The 20,025-nt window shown below is 46.3% G+C and overlaps 1 protein-coding gene across 2 annotated transcripts; it reads left to right on the forward strand.

Moving 5' to 3' along the window:
- The first annotated feature begins 500 nt into the window (after positions 1–500).
- Positions 501–2,543, forward strand: Ubb (ubiquitin B). Of its 2 annotated transcripts, none has more exons than NM_011664.4 (2): positions 501–925; positions 1,470–2,543. In NM_011664.4, the coding sequence occupies exon 2, from the start codon at positions 1,476–1,478 to the stop codon at positions 2,391–2,393; it is 918 nt and encodes a 305-aa protein (NP_035794.1). In that variant the 5' UTR covers positions 501–925; positions 1,470–1,475; the 3' UTR covers positions 2,394–2,543. The 2 variants fall into 2 exon arrangements, with proteins under 2 accessions (NP_035794.1, NP_001300913.1); NM_001313984.1 differs by lacking the exon at positions 501–925 and adding an exon at positions 1,061–1,181.
- Positions 2,544–20,025: the final 17,482 nt, after the last annotated feature.

Below are 20,025 nucleotides of genomic sequence, written 5' to 3' on the forward strand. Positions count from 1 at the left end.
TTTGTTTGTAGATTGCTGGGGAGGGAGAGAATCTGTAAGTCCGGCCGGGCTCTGGGCTGGGTCTCTGGCTAAATCCTCAGCTTCCAGCCCGGCAGCCACCCCACTCCCACCCACATCTGGGCCCGTGGGCGGCTAAGCCACAAGACAAAACAACTAAAAACACTGGCTACGGAAGCATCAATGCTCATACTGGAGGGGGCCTGGGCGAAGCTAGAGTCCAGCCAGGGGGAGCAGGGTGAGGTCGCAATTCACCCTGTGGCGTAAAGCCGCCGAGCGATGGGTGCGAGAGAACCACGGGGAACTCGGGACGCGGGGTTCCGGACGCGGGAAGAGAAGACGCCCCTCCCCCACCTCAAGCAGGAAACATCAGTATTTCGCTAAGGCGAGCGCCCGCACATGCGCACTCGGTTACTTAGCAACGTCGACGTTAAACTGCCCGAGAACCGAGCCCAGCAACAATCGAGCGGCCCGCGACCTCCACCAATCAGCGTCGGCCTCATCTTTGACTCCTCACCAATCAGCGCTGGCGCCGCAAGGAGGTTTCCAGAGCTTTCGAGGGAGGGCCCTTTAACTTGGATTCATCCGCGTGATGATTTTTTCAATTTTTTGCACGAGAGGAGACGAGACGCCGGGAATACAGTGTCTCTCGTTTGGTAGTACTCTTTTCTTTGGTTCTGAAGAATCGGGAGCTCGGCAAAAACGCCTAATTGGTCTGGGGGAGGTGGGGGCCCGCGGAACTACTTTCGGTGGCGCAGGAAGACAACAGCTACGTAGGAGTGAGCAGTCACGCAACAGACGCTGCATAAATAGCGGCTCGCGCGGCCACTGAGCTCAGTGACGAGAGGCTTTGTCCGGTTCGGCGGTCTTTCTGTGAGGGTGTTTCGACGCGCTGGGCGGTTTGTGCTTTCATCACATTTGTTAACAGGTATTTGTCTACGGCGTTTGAATCATGGGAGGATTTAGAGAGGGGGCTTACGTGGTGCTAAGCGGGCCTTTTTTTTCTTGGGGTGGGGGAGGGGAGCGAGGTGACGTGACGCGGCAACGGGCCTTCCGGGAAGAGTGGGCCTTGGTCGCGTGCGCGGAGCGGGGGCGGCCCTGGCGCGCGCGCCAGGGAGCTTAACGGACGCTTAACCGATGGAGAGTCCATCGTGGTTATTTCAGTGGGGGGAGGCAGAAAAGAGGTACTTCTCACTCGGGCATTGTTTATTACTTGAATTTTTATCGATGGCTTCTGGTCTGGATATTTTTTATTTTCAATTTATCATGTCTATTGTTAGCGAACTTGGATGCCCCGCAGTTGATGAATGTTCCAAATGCCAGTTTAGTGTTTTGGAAAGGTTTAGCAGTTTGAAACCATGACAAAACAGGTTTTATGTTATGACAAAAAGGGGAGGAGTTTTGAGTAGAAGTATTTTGTAGGGAATCGAAGATTTTAGTAGGCTTTTAAATTTTTACCTTTTAAATTCAAGGTCAAAATGCAGATCTTCGTGAAGACCCTGACCGGCAAGACCATCACCCTAGAGGTGGAGCCCAGTGACACCATCGAGAACGTGAAGGCCAAGATCCAGGATAAAGAGGGCATCCCCCCTGACCAGCAGAGGCTGATCTTTGCCGGCAAGCAGCTGGAAGATGGCCGCACCCTCTCTGATTACAACATCCAGAAGGAGTCAACCCTGCACCTGGTCCTTCGCCTGAGAGGTGGCATGCAGATCTTCGTGAAGACCCTGACCGGCAAGACCATCACCCTGGAGGTGGAGCCCAGTGACACCATCGAGAACGTGAAGGCCAAGATCCAGGATAAAGAGGGCATCCCCCCTGACCAGCAGAGGCTGATCTTTGCCGGCAAGCAGCTGGAAGATGGCCGCACCCTCTCTGATTACAACATCCAGAAAGAGTCAACCCTGCACCTGGTCCTCCGTCTGAGGGGTGGCATGCAGATCTTCGTGAAGACCCTGACTGGCAAGACCATCACCCTGGAGGTGGAGCCCAGTGACACCATCGAGAACGTGAAGGCCAAGATCCAGGATAAAGAGGGCATCCCCCCTGACCAGCAGAGGCTGATCTTTGCCGGCAAGCAGCTGGAAGATGGCCGCACCCTCTCTGATTACAACATCCAGAAGGAGTCAACCCTGCACCTGGTCCTTCGCCTGAGAGGTGGCATGCAGATCTTCGTGAAGACCCTGACCGGCAAGACCATCACCTTGGAGGTGGAGCCCAGTGACACCATCGAGAATGTGAAGGCCAAGATCCAGGATAAAGAGGGCATCCCCCCTGACCAGCAGAGGCTGATCTTTGCCGGCAAGCAGCTAGAAGATGGCCGCACTCTCTCTGATTACAACATCCAGAAAGAGTCGACCCTGCACCTGGTCCTCCGTCTGAGGGGTGGCTATTAATTATTCGGTCTGCATTCCCAGTGGGCAGTGATGGCATTACTCTGCACTCTAGCCACTTGCCCCAATTTAAGTTTAGAAATTACAAGTTTCAATAATAGCTGAACCTCTGTTAAAAAATGTTAATAAAGGTTTTGTTGCATGGTAAGCATATATGGTGTCACTTGTGAAATTCTGTGGTGGCTTGGGTGGTGGGGGCTCTTAACTGATTATTTTGGGCATGATTTAACTAAAGATTGGTCTTGACTAAAATATGCATCATTTACAGCTTATACTTGTATGACATCGCAATTTTGTTTAGTTAATGGCAAAGCCTTAATGTCAGTTTGCCACAGAAGGGGTGGGGCTTGCCATACAGCCTTTGTAACTTTGCTTATTTAAGTACTTTTTTAAATTGGTGGTTTGGGGGGTCTCTAGGTCACACTGATTTGCATATGATTGCTTGGGTAAGATACCAGCAGGTTGGATTTCTTAATGCTGGTTGTGATAATTCTTTAGGAAGAAAACCACCTACTTGGAGAAATGGTAAGTAATAGAAAAGAAAATTAAAAGCTATTACAGTGAACACCTGTCATTGGAAGGTTTGTGTCCCTTCAATCCCCAAAATTTTCAGCAGTATGGACCCTATGTGCCTCTGGTCTACAACTGAGACACATGATTTCCCAGCTTTAGCTATCATTTTGAAATGTGATTTAAAAGACATAGAGGTTCGCCAAGAACTGGAACTTGCCAGATTATTCAGTTGTAGTTAATGTCCTAAGGTTTTTTGGTTTTTTCGAGTTTCAGGGTTTCTCTGTGTAGCTCTGGCTGTCCTGGAACTCACTTTGCAGACCAGGCTGGCCTAGAACTCAGAAATTCACCTGACTCTGCCTCCTGAGTGCTGGGATTAAAGATGTGCGCCACCACGCCCGGCCTAAGATTTTTAAAATGCATTTGTAGCTGGTACTTTTTCATCTGGAGATACAGGTTTGTAGAGTAAAAGAAATTCCAGCATTCAATCCCAGGACTGCACTAAAAAAACAGGCCCTTAGTGTCAGCACTGGGGGGAAGCAGAAGCAGGACTACCCTAGTCTACATTGAATTCCATGGCAGTCTCCAGGAGAAATGGAAATGAGATTACAATCTCAATAATTGTTAAACGCTAGCCTGCTGTGTGAGCTCCTTTCTGTATATGAGTATGCATTTCAGCAGTAAACCAACTTGAATTTTAAAGGTGATGGGAGACCATCTATGTTCTCATTTACTGAGTGTAACATGCATACCGGGGATCAAACCCAAGTGGTGTAGTTTTAAGGCAAGCAGTATAATCTGTGCTGTCTCACCAGCCCTCTATTGGATCCTCCACCCCCTTGAATTTTGCTACGAATTTTGCCCCTTTTAATTAAGCCCAGACTAGTTGCTTTGAGTTTCTAACCCTACCTCTGCCTCTTCGCATAAACTGCCACTGCAAGTGGTTTGATGTATTTTGTTGAAGGAATCTATCCCTGGCTGGTGTGGTACACCATATTGTGCAGGCTAGCCTGAATGAAACTCAAAGATACCCACTTGGCCCCTACTTCCCAAATGTTAGGATTGTGTGCCATTTTGCCTAGGATTTTTTTTTTTTTTTTTTTTTGGAGATAGTCTATGTAGTCCTCGCTGTCCTGTGGTTAGTTACCAGGTTGCCCTGTGAACTCACCTGCATCTGCTTCCTGAGTGCTGATATTAAAGATCTGTGCCACCTTGATTTTGGAAGAAATACCTGTACAGCTTTGTGGGGAAATGTGTCTAGGACTTGCTATGAGATTAATGTAGAGAGAGCAGAGTTGATAAGATTTCTTGAAGCTGGGCATGGGTGGTACATACCTGTAACCCCCAGCACCCTGAAGGCTGAGGCAATATTGCTCCAGGCTAGGCTGGGCCATTTTGTAGCTAGGACCCACATGGTATCTTTTAATAAAAATACATGTATGAATAAACAATTTAAAAGCCTGGGAGCCATGGCTCTTTGGGGTTCTCTAACTGCTAGAAACAATGTTGGTTCCAGCCTTAGACTAGATGCTAAAGAATACATGGGCTCATCTTGGTGGTGCATGTCTTTAATCCTAGCACAGAAGCACATGCAGTAGAGCTCTGAGGCTAGCCCAGTCAAATAGTAAACTTTGGGCTAGTCAGAGATCCATAGTGAGACCTTGTCTCTAAAATTCAAACATGGGAGCTGTCTTAGTAGTAGCACATGCCTTTAATCCCAGTAATTGGGAGGCAAAGGCAGGTGTTATCTTTGTGAGTTTGAAGCCAACCTGATCTACAAAGTGAGGCCAAAGACAGCCAGGGCTTCATAGAGACCTTGTCTAAGGAAAAAAGGTGAGCAGGGGAAGGAGAAAAACTGGCATCAGTTCCCTTCATTGGCCCTTGAGTCATGGTGGTTAATATGGAGAACAACTTAAATGACACATCTACCTTGAAATTGTAGAGTTCACAGAACAAGCTGGTACCCTCAATCATAACCTCATGTTTCCCCTCTAAAGAATTCAATAACGGGGTTGTCTCCCCCTCTGTGTGTGTGTTTTGCTGAGGATCAAACAGTTCATGTAAGTCAAGCACAATATGACTTGAGCTATCCCCAGCCTTTTTAATTACTTGAGGCAGTCTCATATTGCCCAGGTTAATGTTCTGTGTAGCAAAGTATGACACCACACCATGGTTCAGGACTCCATAGTTGATTTGGTGTTTGAGGAGAAAGAGTGGGTTTGGGTTTGGTTTTTGAGATGGGGGCCTTATTCTGCATCCACCTCCCAACCGCTAGGATTACAAGAGCCTTTCACCACACACGACTCTGGACTCCTTGACATTTTTTGATTATTCTGTGAGTGTGTGCATGTGAAGGCCTTCCACTTCTACTGGGGACCAAATTCAGTCTTATGTGAATAAGCCAGCAGCCACCAACATGTACTCTAGCCTGAGCTTCCCACACACCAGCCTGAGGTATCTCCCTCAGAAGCTGGCCTGCTCCTTTATAGCCAATACTTTAGTACAGATTAATTTTTTTAATTGACTTAGATCAGCCTGACTCCTTGGCTTTTCCTGGAATCAGGCAACACAATTTATTGGAACAGTGTGTATAGCTCCTATCCCCACAGTAGCCAAGACCTTGAGAAGGGAGAAGGCACATAGCCAGGAAGCTTAGAAAAACCAGGACATGGCTGAATGTGGTGGCACATACCCTGATTCCCAGCATTCAGGAGGCAGAGGCATATACCTGCCTTCAAATTCAAGGCCTGGCAGGAAAAAAAAGCAGGAGCTTTCAGTGGAGAGAGACTGACTAGTGCATCTTAGTTCTCAACCTGTAGGTTTTGCCCACTTTGGGGGGGGAGGGTGTTGAATGAGACAGGGGTCACCAAAGACCATTGGAAAACATATTTACATTACAATTCATAACAGTAAAATTACAGTTAATGAAGTAGGATTAAAAATAATTTTATGTTTGAGGGTCACCATAACATGAGGGGCTGTATTAAAGGGTCACAGGGTTAGAAAGGCTGAGAGCTAGTGGGTGTTGTAGGGGTGAAGTAGGTTGGGAGACTCACATAGGGTAACTATAATTGACAATAATTAGATATGTCAAAGTAGCTAGTAGAATAGTTAATACTGTCAACTCAAAACGGTCTTGCCTAAAGTGGAAGCTATGCCAGTCACCCTGGTTAGAACAGCACCTTTGCATGAAAAGGTCACACAGAACCCAAGAAATATGTTAAAATTACTATGTCAATTAAAAACTTAAAAAAGAGCTGGGCGGTGGTGGCGCAGGCCTTTAATCCCAGCACTTGGGAGGCAGAGGCAGGCGGATTTCTGAGTTCGAGGAACTCACTACAAAGTGAATTTCAGGACAGCCAGGGCTATGCAGAGAAACCCTGTCTCGAAAAAACAAAAACAAAAATAAAAAAAAAAAACTTAAAAGAGCCTGGACATAATGGCCTTGATTCCAGCTTTCAGGAGGAAAAGGCAGGCAGATACAACAGCCAGGGTCCTGTCTCAAAAAAACACAAGACAGCTTTTTTTTTTTTTTTTTTTTTTTTTTTTTAAGCCAGGCCTGGGGGACTTATAATCCTATTTATTTGGGAGAGTGAGGTAGGAGAACTTGAAGTTCAGAGCCTTCTTGAGTTCAAGGTCAGTCTGAGAACTTCAGTGAGACAATCTCCAAATTAAAAATAAGGGGTGGTGTGGGTCGAGGCTTTCGCTCACTTGGTAGAATGCTGACATGCACAAAGCGCTGAGTCTAGCCTCAAGTACTGAATTAACTGGGTACAGTGCTACTTGCCTATGATCTTACCGACTTGGAGGGAGAGGCAGAGATAGGAGTGTGAAGTCAAGCTGTGTTTGCTGAGCAGGGTAGTGAACTTTAGCCCTAAGTGCTCAATAGGCAGAAGCACTTGGATCACCGGGTTTTAGGCCAGCCTGGTCTACAGAGTGAGTTCCAGGACAGCTAGAACTACATAGAGAGACCCTATCTCAAAAATAAATAAATAAATAAAAATGTTGTTTGAAGTCATCCTCAGCTCTCAGCTGCATAGAGTTTAAGGCCAACCTGAGGTACTTGAGACTATGTCTCAAATAAAAAAAAAAAAAACCTAACAATAACAACAACAACAAAAACAAGCACAAAACCAGTTGGCTTAGCTGTAAAAACTTAGCTGTCAAAGTGCTTGTTATACAATCCTGAGGACCCGAGTTCAATCCTGGAATCTATGATTGAAGGAAAGAGATGATTTCTGAAGTTATCCTCCAACCTCTCCTTGTACACGTGGCAAGCATGTGTGAGTGGTCTTGCACTCCCATGTACACGTGTGTCACACCAGAGACAATAATATGAGTTGTAAAGATTTTTCTATTTATATGTATGTGTGTGTACCTGCATGAGTTTATGTGCCCTCTCTCTGTGTGTGTGTGTGTGTGTGTGTGTGTGTGTGTGTGTGTGTGTGTGTGTGTGTGCCCAGAGGACAGAGGGCATCAGGTATGCCTGGAACTGGAGTTGCAGCTCTGAGTCACCTGAGGTAGGTGCTGAAAATGGAACCCAGGTCTTCTATAAGAGCAGTAAGTGTTTTTAACTACTGAGTCAACTCTTCAGCCCCAGAGAAAAGGAGAGGGCGAGTGGGAGGGGGGGAGAGAGGGGAGAAAGAAGGGGGAGAGAGGGAGGGAGAAAGAATCTCTGAGGAACAACATTCATGCCTGAAGAGTCTGAAGAGGCCAGGACAGGGGCACACCTCACCTGCTTTGCCTCTCTGGGCCTTGGCTAATGCCATGGAGTTGATGCACAGCTGTTTTTTCTTATTGCTGCAAACCCACAAGGCCTCAGGGTGAGGACATTTTTGAGTTTCCAGTAATGTGCTGAATTCCTCTAAGTGGCTACTTGCCTGAAAGATTGATTTCATGCACTCAAGATAATTCTGTTTCTCCGTAACTGTCCTCTCCACTTTCATTTAGAGGAGCACAAAGAACCCCCAAACTCTGTTTACTGGGTTGAAGTGAGTGGTGCCTGATACAGGTCCTCTAATATGGAAATAGAGAATAAAAGAAGAGCCTGGGTCGAACATGAGTACAGACGTCTCAGGAGACTCCACAGAATGCAGGGAGGCTAACAGCCCTACGTGGGGAGCTCACTTCCCACCTGAGATTGGATACCAATACTTGCTGAGTAAATGAACATGCTATAGGCTGAATCTTACTCTACATCTCACATTTGCAAAAGTAAAGTGTGTGTGTACCTGCATGAGTTTATGTGCCCTCTCTCTCTCTGTGTGTGTGTGTGTGTGTGTGTGTGTGTGTGTGTGCCCAGAGGACAGAGGGCATCAGGTATGCCTGGAACTGGAGTTGCAGCTCTGAGTCACCTGAGGTAGGTGCTGAAAATGGAACCTTTCTTATCCTCTGGCTTGCCAGGAAGTGAGCTCAGTTACAGAGTGGAGAAGTAACAGACACATTAGCCCAAGGAATACAGGCCCTGGGTCAGGCCCAGCCACCAGAAAAAGATCCTTAGATGACATGGAGTGGTGGGGTTCTGCCCCATGACTCTGGAACAGAGAGTCCTGGCGCCTACCCTCCACATCTCCCGTGACTCAGACCTCTGCTCTGGTCCACTTGGCTTGGAACCAGGCTGCCCTGCAGTCTTGGGGTCAGGTTGTGCTGAGAAAAGTCAGGCATCATGTGACACTCTCAGTTGCCGACTTTCCCCTCCCGCTCCAAATAACCAGGGGCCTGATTCTTTTTTAGGGGTGAGTTCTAGGTTCTTGCTCCCAGGAAAGCAAAATGTGAAAATCTGATTTGGGGGAAGTGTTTTTCAGGCCCCTCCCTCTTCACCTCCTGCTACCCCTAGCTCTGAGCTTGCCTGACTGAACTCGGCCCTCTGCAGGAAATGAGTTTCCAACACACAAGGCTTATCAAGAACATTGCCACTTTCTAAAGAAAAAGACTATACCTATATTATTTTCAGAATAAGAATTATACGGGTGTGGGGGTTGGCTAGAGAAATGACTCAGCAGTTAACTTCCTGCTCTGCCAGAGGACCCCAATATGGGTCCTAAAACCAACCTTCTGGCATTCTGGAGATTCATAAGGGTCTGTAACTCCTGCTTCAGGGAGTCTGACATCGTCCTCGGCAGGTACTCGCCTCTGCCTCCTAAGTGATGGGATTAAAGTTATGTGCCACCACAGCCAGTTTAAAAGTAAAAACTTGAAAAAACCTTTTCTAGATGAAAAAAAGAAAAAAGAAACAGAAACAGAAGTGAGGCAGGCAAGCATGGGGAATAGTTTAGCCACCTAGGACTCCACTTGGCCTTGGCTATGTACATACCCCTAGTCTAATAATGCACTTGGCAGCCTGAGAACTCTACCTTCATGCATTGTGTATATACACCCCACTCCAAACTATACCTAGTGACCTGCTAGCAACATGAAACCCCAACTTGGGCTCACTGAGCTGTATACATGCCCTCCCTGAATAAGGTACCTAGCAAATTGTTAGCCACCCAGCGCTTTCACCTACATCCAGCTGTACCCCACCCCAAACAATGAAACAAGTTTTCTCTTCTTAAGGGTGATCAAATTTGGATAGTTTCTATTCAGACATATTCCTGATACTTCCCAGTATGGATAGTAATGAGCCAGACCTAACTGCTTGAGGGTACATGCACAATAAGGATAGAGAACTTTGAAATCAAGCCCCTAACAACTAAACCCTTCCCGCTCCTGAACTCTGTAAAAGAGAGCCCCAGACAGGCAGCTGGAGAGACGTTAGGAGCACTGACTGCTCTTCCAAAGGTTCAATTCCCAGTACCTACGTGGTGGCTTAAAACTGTCTGTAGTTCCAGTTTCAGGAGGGGATCTAACACCCTCTTCTGACCTCCCTGGGCAACAGTCAAAACACTCGTAAAAAATTAATTTTTAAAAAGACATGTTTGTAGATCGATGTGATGCTCCTGAGTTCTCTTCGGGCGGGGCCTAAGCCGCGCCAGGCAAGGGACGGACATTCACGGCGAATGGCGAATGGTCATTCATTGTGAATGGCGACCGCTCTGCCCTTCTCGTTCTGCCAGCGGGCCACTGGTCTCTCCTCCCCATCCGTATGCCTGTGGTGTGTGGAAGGCAAGGGTGCGTGGTCCTCGTGGACGCGTCAGGCGCTCGGTTGCCCTTACGTGGTTCACTTCGGTCGTGTCTCACTTGATCCTCTTCCCCGAGGCGGGGAATGTGGCTGGTGGTATTGCGGTTGCATACCCTTCCCGTCTGGTGTGTGCACGCGCTCTGCTTTTTGCAAGCCTCGAGGTGCTCCTGGAGCGTTCCAGGTTTTGCCCCCTAGGTGCCCGCTTCTGAGTTGGCGGCGGCGCTTCCCATTCCCTGGCGTGCCTCTAGTGCTCCGTCCGGCTGCGTGTTTCGTTTTGTTTGTGTCTGTTCTGTCCGAGAAGCCCGTGAAAGGGGGGTCGAGGAAGGGCGGTAGGAAAACAAAACAAAAAAAACAAAAAAACAAAAAACAAAAAAACCAAAAACAAAAACAAAAAAACGTGTTTGTGTGCCTACTCATAAAAAGTAATCTAAGAACGCATGCAATTACTAGCTTAGCACACTGGGACAGTAAATGATTGGTTTGTTCTGAGTTAACCCCCTGCCTACCCAGATGGCCCTGGAGGATTATAAGGTAAATACCATCAGACTCTAACATAAATTGTTGCAAGTGCTTGATCCCAAACATCCACAAAACGAGGAAAGAGTGCAAGGAATGATAACAAGAAAGTTACAGCCGTCACAGGCCTCACAAGGGTGGATGAAAAAGAACAACTTCAAAAATAACAGGGACACCAGATAGATGGCTTAGCCGATAAAGGTGCTTTTGATCCCAGGTACCCACATAAGGGTATAAGAGAATTGACTCAACAGAGTTATCCTCTGACCTCTACACAGGTGGCCTGGCGTGCACATGCTATGCCCCCATCCCATCATTTGTGTGTGATGATGCCGGGCGTGGTGGCGCCTTTAATCCCAGCACTCGGGAGGCAGAGGCAGGCAGATTTCTGAGTTCGAGGCCAGCCTGGTCTACAAAGTGAGTTCCAGGACAGCCATGGCTACACAGAGAAACCCTGTCTCAAAAACAAACAAACAAACAAACACACACACAAACAGCCCACACCACTCCTGCAGAGAGTACAAGCTCAGCTTCCAGCATGGTGGTCCCCAGATCAACCATAAGGGGTAAGAAGGTGCTAATCGGGTGGCAAGAGAGATGCCAGCATCTCCAGACCCTAGGGTTGGAAATGCTGCTGCTGCTGCTGCTGCTGCTGCTGCTGCTGCTCACGCGACTGAATTAAATGTAGTAGGCTTGACTGGGCTCTGTAGTATCAGAGCCAGCAGCAGCACTGAGATGTCAAAGGCAAGGTGAGTGTAGTTAGCCATGGTAATGGGTGGCACAGGCAAAGCAGGGTCTATAATGGCCTAACCAGTATGGCCCCTTTGGTACTGGCCAACCAGTCATGGTGCTTTAGGAATAAAATAGATAAGAAGTCTGCTAAGGATTTTTGTTGCTGGTGATGGTTAATTTTTTTTTTTTACGGCAGAGGCTGTCCTGAAACTAGCTATATAGACCAGGCTGGTCTCAAACTCAAATTTTCCTGCCTCTGCCTCTGCCTCTGCCTCTGCCTCTGCCTCTGCCTCTGCCTCTGCCTCTGCCTCTGCCTCTGCCTCTGCCTCTGCCTCTGCCTCTGCCTCTGCCTCTGCCTCTGCCTGAGTACTGGAATTAAAGGCATACCCCACCATGTCCAGCCATTAAAAAATATATATATTTAGATTTATTTATTTTATTTATATGAGTACACTGTAGCTGTTTTCACACACACCAGAAGAGGGCATCGGATCCCATTACAGATGGTTGTGAGTCACTATGTGGTTGCTGGGAACTGAACTCGGGAACAGTCCTCTTGACTGCTGAGCCATCTCTCCAGCCCTAAAAATATTTTAAAATCTATTTTATTTCCCATACGTGAAGGTTTTCCCTGCATAGATGCATGTGTACCACGTGCATGCCTACTGTATATAGAAGCCAGAAGCCATCGGATCCTCTGGAACTGGAGATGCAGGCAGCTGTGAGTTCCCATGTGAGTACTAGGAACTGAACCTAGGTCCTCTGCAACAAGTGCAGTTGGTGCTCTAACTGCTGAGCCATCTCTAGTCCCAAGCCTGCTAAGTTTGTGTCTAGTTGGTATAACAGAAAAACCTTGGAATAAATGAAATAATTGGATCATACAGTAGGAAATCCCAGCCCATCATCAACCAGTTTCCAGATTTGAGTCAGTTCACAGACCCAGAAGTCCCTGAACAAAGAAAAGGCCAGGTGTCTTTAAAGAAAGACCTTGTTAAAACACCTAAGAGTTTTACGGTTAGCCCCTTTTCCATCCTTCCCTAGAGGAGCACACATTTTACAAGGGCAAATGTACATTGAGGAAAAGAAAACAATTAGACTTCCTGGGGCCTACTGAACGCTAGTTCTGAATTAATACTATTCCAGGAGATCCCAAGAAACTTCATAGCCCTCGGCTTAAAATCAGGGCTTATGAAAGGCAGGTAATTAATAGAGTTTTGCCTGAAGTCTGACAGTAAATCCAGTGGGTCCTTGAACTCCTGTGGTTATTGCCCCAGTTTCAGAATGCATAATCTGGACAGATAAACTTAGAAGTTGGTAAAATCCCCACCACGTTGGTTCCCTGACAGTGTAGTGACACAGTAGTCAAAAAGACCAAATGGAAGCCAGAGACAACATTGCATCCCAGGAGGAATTTCAGAAATTAGTGCCCACCATCAAAGACACGGGGGTGGTGGTTCCCAACACATCTCCCTTTAACGCTCCTCAATGGCCCATGAAGAAGACAGACAGATGGTGGAGGCTGGTTGACAAGGGGTGGACTTGCGATGGCTAATCATAGTCGTCAACTGCATCTGGAATCAACTAAACCACAAGCCACTGGGCACTCCTGTGAGGGAATTTTCTTGATCTGATTATTTGAAGTAGGAAGGCCAATCCTAAGTGAGGGAGACACCTTCTGTCTGCAGCCCAGACATGGAAGAAGGATTTGCCTGCTGACACTCATTCTTGCTGGCAAGTTCATCTACGCTTAGGTGAGGCATTCCTTTGCCAATATTAAAACAATTTATTTAGGATTCCAACACAGGCAGAAAACCAGCTTCTCTCCAGTCATTCTTCAGGCCTCCAACACTATCAGATCGGGACTGCTGAGAGAGACAGCCAGCCTCAAGAAATGAGTCACCTCAGAATTCTTGGTTTATGCAGTGTATATATGTATATATTCACTCTATCAGTTCTGTTTCTTTAGAGGACTCTGACCAATACAGAAATGAGGAGTGAAGGTCTAGGCCTTTGGCAATTTTTGTTTTTTAATAGTTTTACTAAACTACCCAGGCTGGACTAGAAATTACTCTGTAGTCCAGGAAGGCTTTGAATTTTCTGTCTTCCTACCTCCCGTTTGGAGTATCTGAAATGATGTATGTCTCATCATATCTGGTTTTATGCTATGCTGGGGACTGAACACAGGGCTTCATGAATGCTAGGCAAAAACTTTACCAATTGAGCTGCACCACCCTCATTATTTTGAAGGTGTCAGCAAGCACTCACCAACTCACCTCCATTCCTGGTCTCTGCTGACTATATGTTTCATCTTAAAATCATCAAATAAATTTTGACTTGGAATTAGAATTTCCAACCATTTTTGAAATGGCCTTAAAACATCTTTTTATCATCTTGTACTCTATATTTATAGGAAGCCATGTTCTTAGCTTTGACGATCATACAATATCAAAATATCAATCACCTCTGAATAAAGTTGAAAATGCTCCACATCCTGCAGCGTCGAAAATCCAGCTAAGGTTTAGTTTTTTTTTTTTTTTAAGATTTATTTATTTTATGTATGTGAGTACACTGTAGCTGTACAGATAGTTGTGAGCCTTCATGGGGATTAGGACCTCTGCTTGCTCCAGTCAACCCTGTCCACACGCTCCAGTCAGCCCTGCTCTGGCCCAAAGATTCATTTATTATTATACATAGGTACACTGTAGCTATCTTTAGATGCACCAGAAGAGGGCATGAGATCTCATTACGGGTGGTTGTGAGCCACCATGTGGTTGCTGGGATTTGAACTCAGGACCTTGGGAAGAGCAGTTATTGCTCTTACCTGCTGAGCCATCTCGCCAGCCCCCTAAGGTTTAGTTCTTTATGCAGAAATAAGCAGGCACCTCCATCTTGGTATGTGATTAGCTCTCATCTCTAATAAGTGGTGTACAAGCCAGGTATGGTGGCTCAAGCCTTTAATCCCAGCACCTAGAGAGCAGAGGCAGGTGGATCTCTGTGAGTTTGAGGCCAGACTTGTCTACAAAGTAAGTTCAGGACAGCCAGGGCTGGTTACACTAAGAAATCCTGTCTCAAAAAAAAAATTATTTATTTATTTATTTATTTAAAAATGGTATACAATTAGATAGGTAGCTGAATTATTTAAAATTCTTTGATTTACATTGGCAAGGGTTTTATTTATAAACTTATTTCATATATCTAAATACCTAGGGCCACATAAAAGTTTCTCAGGCAGCCAGGCGTTTGACGTTAGCACAGGAGGCAGAATCAGGAGACTCTCTGTGAGTTTGAGGCCAGTTTGGTTTACATAGGAAACTCAAGGACAACTAGAACTACATAGAGAGACCTTGCTTGGGGGAAAAAAATCCCTCTTTGGCAAAGCCTGGTTGCAAGTCAAAAGTTTATCAGCTCTCACCTAGTCTGTGGAAACTAACCAGACCACTGGGGTCAGCTCTAGCCACCACTTACAAACAGGTTTCTGTTGCCTCCCATCTAATTAGCTAACAACAGAATCTGCTTCCCTGGGTATGTCCCTCTTAATGTGTAAGGTACTCCTAGGACCTTGTTTCGGGAAACCTTTGAGCTCTGTAAAACCAGAGGGAGATGCTACATGGTCCCCTCCAACCCCAGCGCCCACCAGCTCCCTTGCAGAGATGCGAGACCCAGGTTGATACCCTTGAGAATCCTTGGAGGTCCAAAGGCAGACCTTTCTTCTTTTTCTTTGGGGGTGGGTGGGAGGGTTCGAAACAGGGTTTCTCTGTATAGCACTGGCTGTTCTGGAACTCACCCTGTAGACCAGGCTGTCTCTGTCTCTGTCTCTGTCTCTGTCTCTGTCTCTGTCTCTGTCTCTGTCTCTGTCTCTCTCCCCACTGTAGCTGTCTTCAGACGCTCCGGAAGAGGGAGTCAGATCTTGTTACAGATGGTAGTGAGCCTTGACTTCTTAGAACAGAGATCCAAGTATAGGCCCGGAGGAAGTAGGAAAGGGGCGGGATGCTGGAGGGTAGCGGAAGGTCTAGGGGTTGGCAGGAGAGTGGGGGGTGTGCCTGAGGCAGAATGAAGGGCTAAGGGGTGGGGGAGAAGATGGGAGAGTGGGAGCGAAGAGAGGAGGGTGTGTGGGATGAGGGAGGGTACGGAGTGGGAGGGACCTGGGGGAGTGGGTTTAGGGTGAGGAAGTGGGCTGCAGGCATGTGTTGGGTGCAGTAAGGTGGGGCTGTCGACCTGCCTTCTGCTTCCCGGATCCTTCCTTGGCTTGGCTGATTGCTGGATTGTCGTCATCTTCTGCCTCACTCTGATGCACCTTTGGCCCAGACTGAGCTGCCAGAGCCTGTCCTTCGTCATTCTGCCCCAGGATCATTCTTCTACCTGTGACAGTCTTTCTGCTCCTTCTTTGCACCAATTCCTGCCTGGTTTGATCTGTTGCAGTCACCCAGACCAGGAAATGTCTTCCTGTCTTGGTCATCTCATGCTAAAGCCAGATGTCCATTTCTGGGCAGTGACTGGGATAGAAACTCCCAAGAGAGGTCAGGGCTTGGATCTGGGCTCTCAGAGTTAGCCTGGGGTCTGCCTGGGGCTATTCTGGGTCCTGAGACTGTGTACAGGCTCCCCAGGGAGGGGTGGGAGGAAGCAGTCCACTTTCTGTGAGAGTAAGGATTCTCCCAGGCCCAGCACATTGTCCTTAGCCAGGTAGACTTTGCTCTCTTTCTCCAGAAGGAAGTTTTGATCTTGAAGACAGACCCTTTAAGGGCACCTTTTCTGTGAATCAGTTGTTTTAACCCTCTCCCTCCACCCCTACTCTTCTCTTCTCTTCTCTTCTCTCCTCTCCTCTCCTCTCCTCTCCTCTCCTCTCCTCTCCTCTCCTCTCCTCTCCTCTCCTCTCCTCTCCTCTCCTCTCCTCTCCTCTCCTCTCCTCTCCTCTCCTCTCCTCTCCTCTCCTCTCCTCTCCTCTCCTCTCCTCCCCTCCCGTCCCCTCTCCCCTCTCCCCTCTCCTCCCCCTCCCTCCCTCTCTCCCTCCCTCCCTCCCTCCCTTCCTTCCTTCCTTTTTTCTTTTTTTTTTTTTTTTGTCAGTATCAGATACTCAGCTTTAAAAAGTTCCATCTGGCCTAGAGATACAGCCTCCTCTCTGGCTCTAAGCAAGTTTGGGGATTGATACAAAGAAAATTAAAGCCAGTAAGTATAGGTCCTGGCTTGTTACCCCTCCTCCCTAGGACCCTCAGAGGCCCCACGTTTCCTTCTTCTAAAGCCCAGTGACATCCTCTCTTCCACATAAATCTAATGACAGTGATTTCAAGCAGTTCAGAAAACACTGCTGTAAGGAAGTTGCCCTTTGTCTCTGACATTGCTTCCCTCTCCAGAAGATAAATACGCTACACATTTGTATGAGCATTTATACTTTATTTAAAAAACAAAACAAAACATAGTAATCTATGGGGTGGGAGAAATGGCTCAGTGGTTAAGAGTACTGGCTGCTCTTCTAGGGGACCTCAGTTTGATTCCCAGCAACCACATCGTAGCTCTCACTGTCTGTGATTCTACTTTGGGGGTGGGGTTGGGGGGTCTGTTGCACACAGAGGGTGCACCACCATGCATGCATGCAAAACATCCATACGCACAAAGTAAAATAAAATAAAAAACGGAGTAAAGAATCTATGAAAAGGCTAGGCGGTGGTGACGCAGGTCTTTGATTCCAGCACTCAGGAGGCAGAGGCAGGTGGAACTGTATGAGTTCGAGGCCAGCATGGTCTACAGAAACCAACCAACCAACCAACCAACCAACCAACCAACTAACCAACCAACGAATCTATGTAAAATAAATTCAGATAAAAGAAACATTTACAAAAAGCTACAAATGAGTTGAAGTGAGGCACATATAATAGGGCGTAGCCTGAAGCCAGCTTGAGAAGTTTATGTTTTGCAGAGTGAGGGTGCTGGGTTATAAGTTTCCCATATGCCAACAAGCCCTCTAAGCTGAGCGCTGAGAATGAGGGAGAGATTGTCTTTATTTGGAGACAGAAAAAGCATTTGAAACCTGAGTCGGAGGAGGGCTTTGAGGAAGTCTTGCTTCTCTGAATCATTTTCCCTTCCCTTGTTTTGTTTTTTTTTTTTTTTTTTAAAGATTTATTTATTTATTATATGTAAGTACACTGTAGCTGTCTTCAGACACTCCAGAAGAGGGAGTCAGATCTTGTTACGGATGGTTGTGAGCCACCATGTGGTTGCTGGGATTTGAACTCTGGACCTTCGGAAGAGCAGTCGGGTGCTCTAACCCACTGAGCCATCTCACCAGCCCTTGTTTTGTTTTTTAAGATTTGTTTATTTTTATGTGTATAAGTGTTTTGCCTGCTTGTTACATGTGCCTTGTGCTCTGATACCCCCAGAGACCAAAAGAGAGTGTTAGTCCTCTGGGACTAAATAAAGTTGCAGACAGTTGTGAGCCTACTTGTCAGTGCTAGGATCAAACCGGTTCCTCTGCAAGAATAGTGAGCTCTGTTCCCTGCTGAGTCACCTCTCCAGCCCCAGGGCTTAGAAAAAAAGAGAAAAGATAAAATTGGTACACAGTTCACCAGTGAAAGGCATATAATTCACAAAGTCACACAGCCAAGATCGCCATCGCAGAGTATTTTGGCCTAGGGATGTGGCTGACTGGCAGATCCCCTGCCTGTCATGTGTCACTGTGTTTGGTCTCCAGCACTGAAAATCAATCAAACAAGAGTTTTGTAATCTGTGATGTTTTGACTAGCACTTTTTAGTTAGCCAAGTTTTAAAAGTTTATTACATGTTGTAAAATGTATTGATACTTCATTCATTTTTTAAATAGCTAAATATTGGTCAGTTGTGTGGGTATATATCTTATTTTATGTACCCATTCACCAACTGATGGACATTTGGGGTGCTCATGTCAGTGTTAGGGCAGCAGAATGAAAGCTCACTCTGCAGCCTCAACAGCCCAAAGGCCTCCACTTCATAGACCTTCATAGACCTCCACTTCATAGACCTTCATAGACCTCCACTCCATAGACTTTCATAGACCTCCACTTCATAGACCTTCATAGACCTCCACTCCATAGACTTTCATAGACCTCCACTTCATAGACCTCCATAGACCTCCACTTCATAGACCTTCATAGACCTCCACTTCATAGACCTTCATAGATCTCCACTTCATAGACCTTCATAGACCTCCACTCCATAGACCTTCATAGACCTCCACTTCATAGACCTTCATAGACCTCCACTTCATAGACCTTCATAGATCTCCTCCACTCCATAGACTTTCATAGACCTCCACTTCATAGACCTCCATAGACCTCCACTTCATAGACCTTCATAGACCTCCACTTCATAGACCTTCATAGATCTCCACTTCATAGACCTTCATAGACCTCCACTCCATAGACCTTCATAGACCTCCACTTCATAGACCTTCATAGACCTCCACTTCATAGACCTTCATAGATCTCCTCCACTCCATAGACTTTCATAGACCTCCACTTCATAGACCTCCATAGACCTCCACTTCATAGACCTTCATAGACCTCCACTTCATAGACCTTCATAGACCTCCACTTCATAGACCTTCATAGACCTCCACTTCATAGACCTTCATAGACCTCCACTCAGACGGAGCTGGATCCTTGGTTTCACAACAGAAAATAATTTCAGGACAAGAGAATACAAAACAAGGGCTGGGGAGATGGCTCAGTGGTTGAGAGCACTGATTGCTCTTCCAAAGGTCCTCAGTTCAATTCCCAGCAACCACATGGTGGCTCACAACCTTCTGTAGTAGGATCTGATGCCCTCTTCTGGTACATCTAAAAATAGCTACAGTGTATTCATATAAATATAAGTAAATCTTAAAAAAAAAAAAAAAGAAGAAGAATACAAAGCAAGAATTAGAGTTCACTAAAGTTTTTGGGGTTTTTTTGTCGTGGTTTGGTGTTTGTTTGTTTGTTTGTTTGTTTGTTTGTTTGTTTGTTTTGGGGCCAGGGTCTTCTGTGGAGCCCTGGCTGGACTGTAACTCACCATGGCTGGCTTTGAATTCACAGAAATCCATTTCCTCTGCCTCCATGAGAATTTAATGTGGCGATTAAAGGTATACACTACTATAATCGCTAAAATAAAAACAGATTTAAATGCAGTTGTTAATAGAAAGAGAGGCATTCTTGGGAAGAGTTACATACAAAAGAATGGGTCAAGTTGACTCCTAGGAGGTCTCACTTAAGTATCTTAACATGTACGTAGGATTTTGGAAGCTTTTGGGATGATGTTGGTTAACAAGTTTCTAAAGAATTCCCTTTGATCTCTTTCCCCTATTTCTTTTCTTTATTCCCTCTCACTCTATCTCTTCTCTCTCTCTCTCTCCCTCTCTCTCTCTCTCTCTCTCTCTCTCTCTCTCTCTCTCTCTCTCTTTCTTTCCTTTTAAGAGAGGGTTTCTCTCTGTATCCCTGGCTGTCCTGAAACTCTTTCTGTAGACCAGGCTGGCCTCTAGCTCAGCAATCCACCTGCTTCTGCCGCCTAAGTGCTAGGGCTCAAGGCGTGTACCACCATGCCCAGCTCTCTTTCCCTCTTTTCAGTAAGATTACAGAGTAACTATAGAGAAGCCTTGAATTCCAATCTGCTAAGACAAAATCATGGGTCATAAGGGTTGCACAAAGGAGCTATGACATGCCTTCTATTACCAATGAGGTTTCTTGTGCAATTCCTAGAAAATTGCATGTTTACTACTGGGAAAAGAGAAAGGCCATATATACTCGGCTTTAAGCA

The sequence above is a fragment of the Mus musculus genome, chromosome 11, assembly GCF_000001635.26.
Source record: "Mus musculus strain C57BL/6J chromosome 11, GRCm38.p6 C57BL/6J".
Lineage (NCBI taxonomy): Eukaryota > Metazoa > Chordata > Mammalia > Rodentia > Muridae > Mus > Mus musculus.

Coding starts and splice junctions, on each gene's coding strand:
- Ubb (NM_011664.4), top strand. CDS start 1,476: ATGCAGATCTTCGTGAAGACCCTGACCGGCAAGACCATCACCCTAGAG.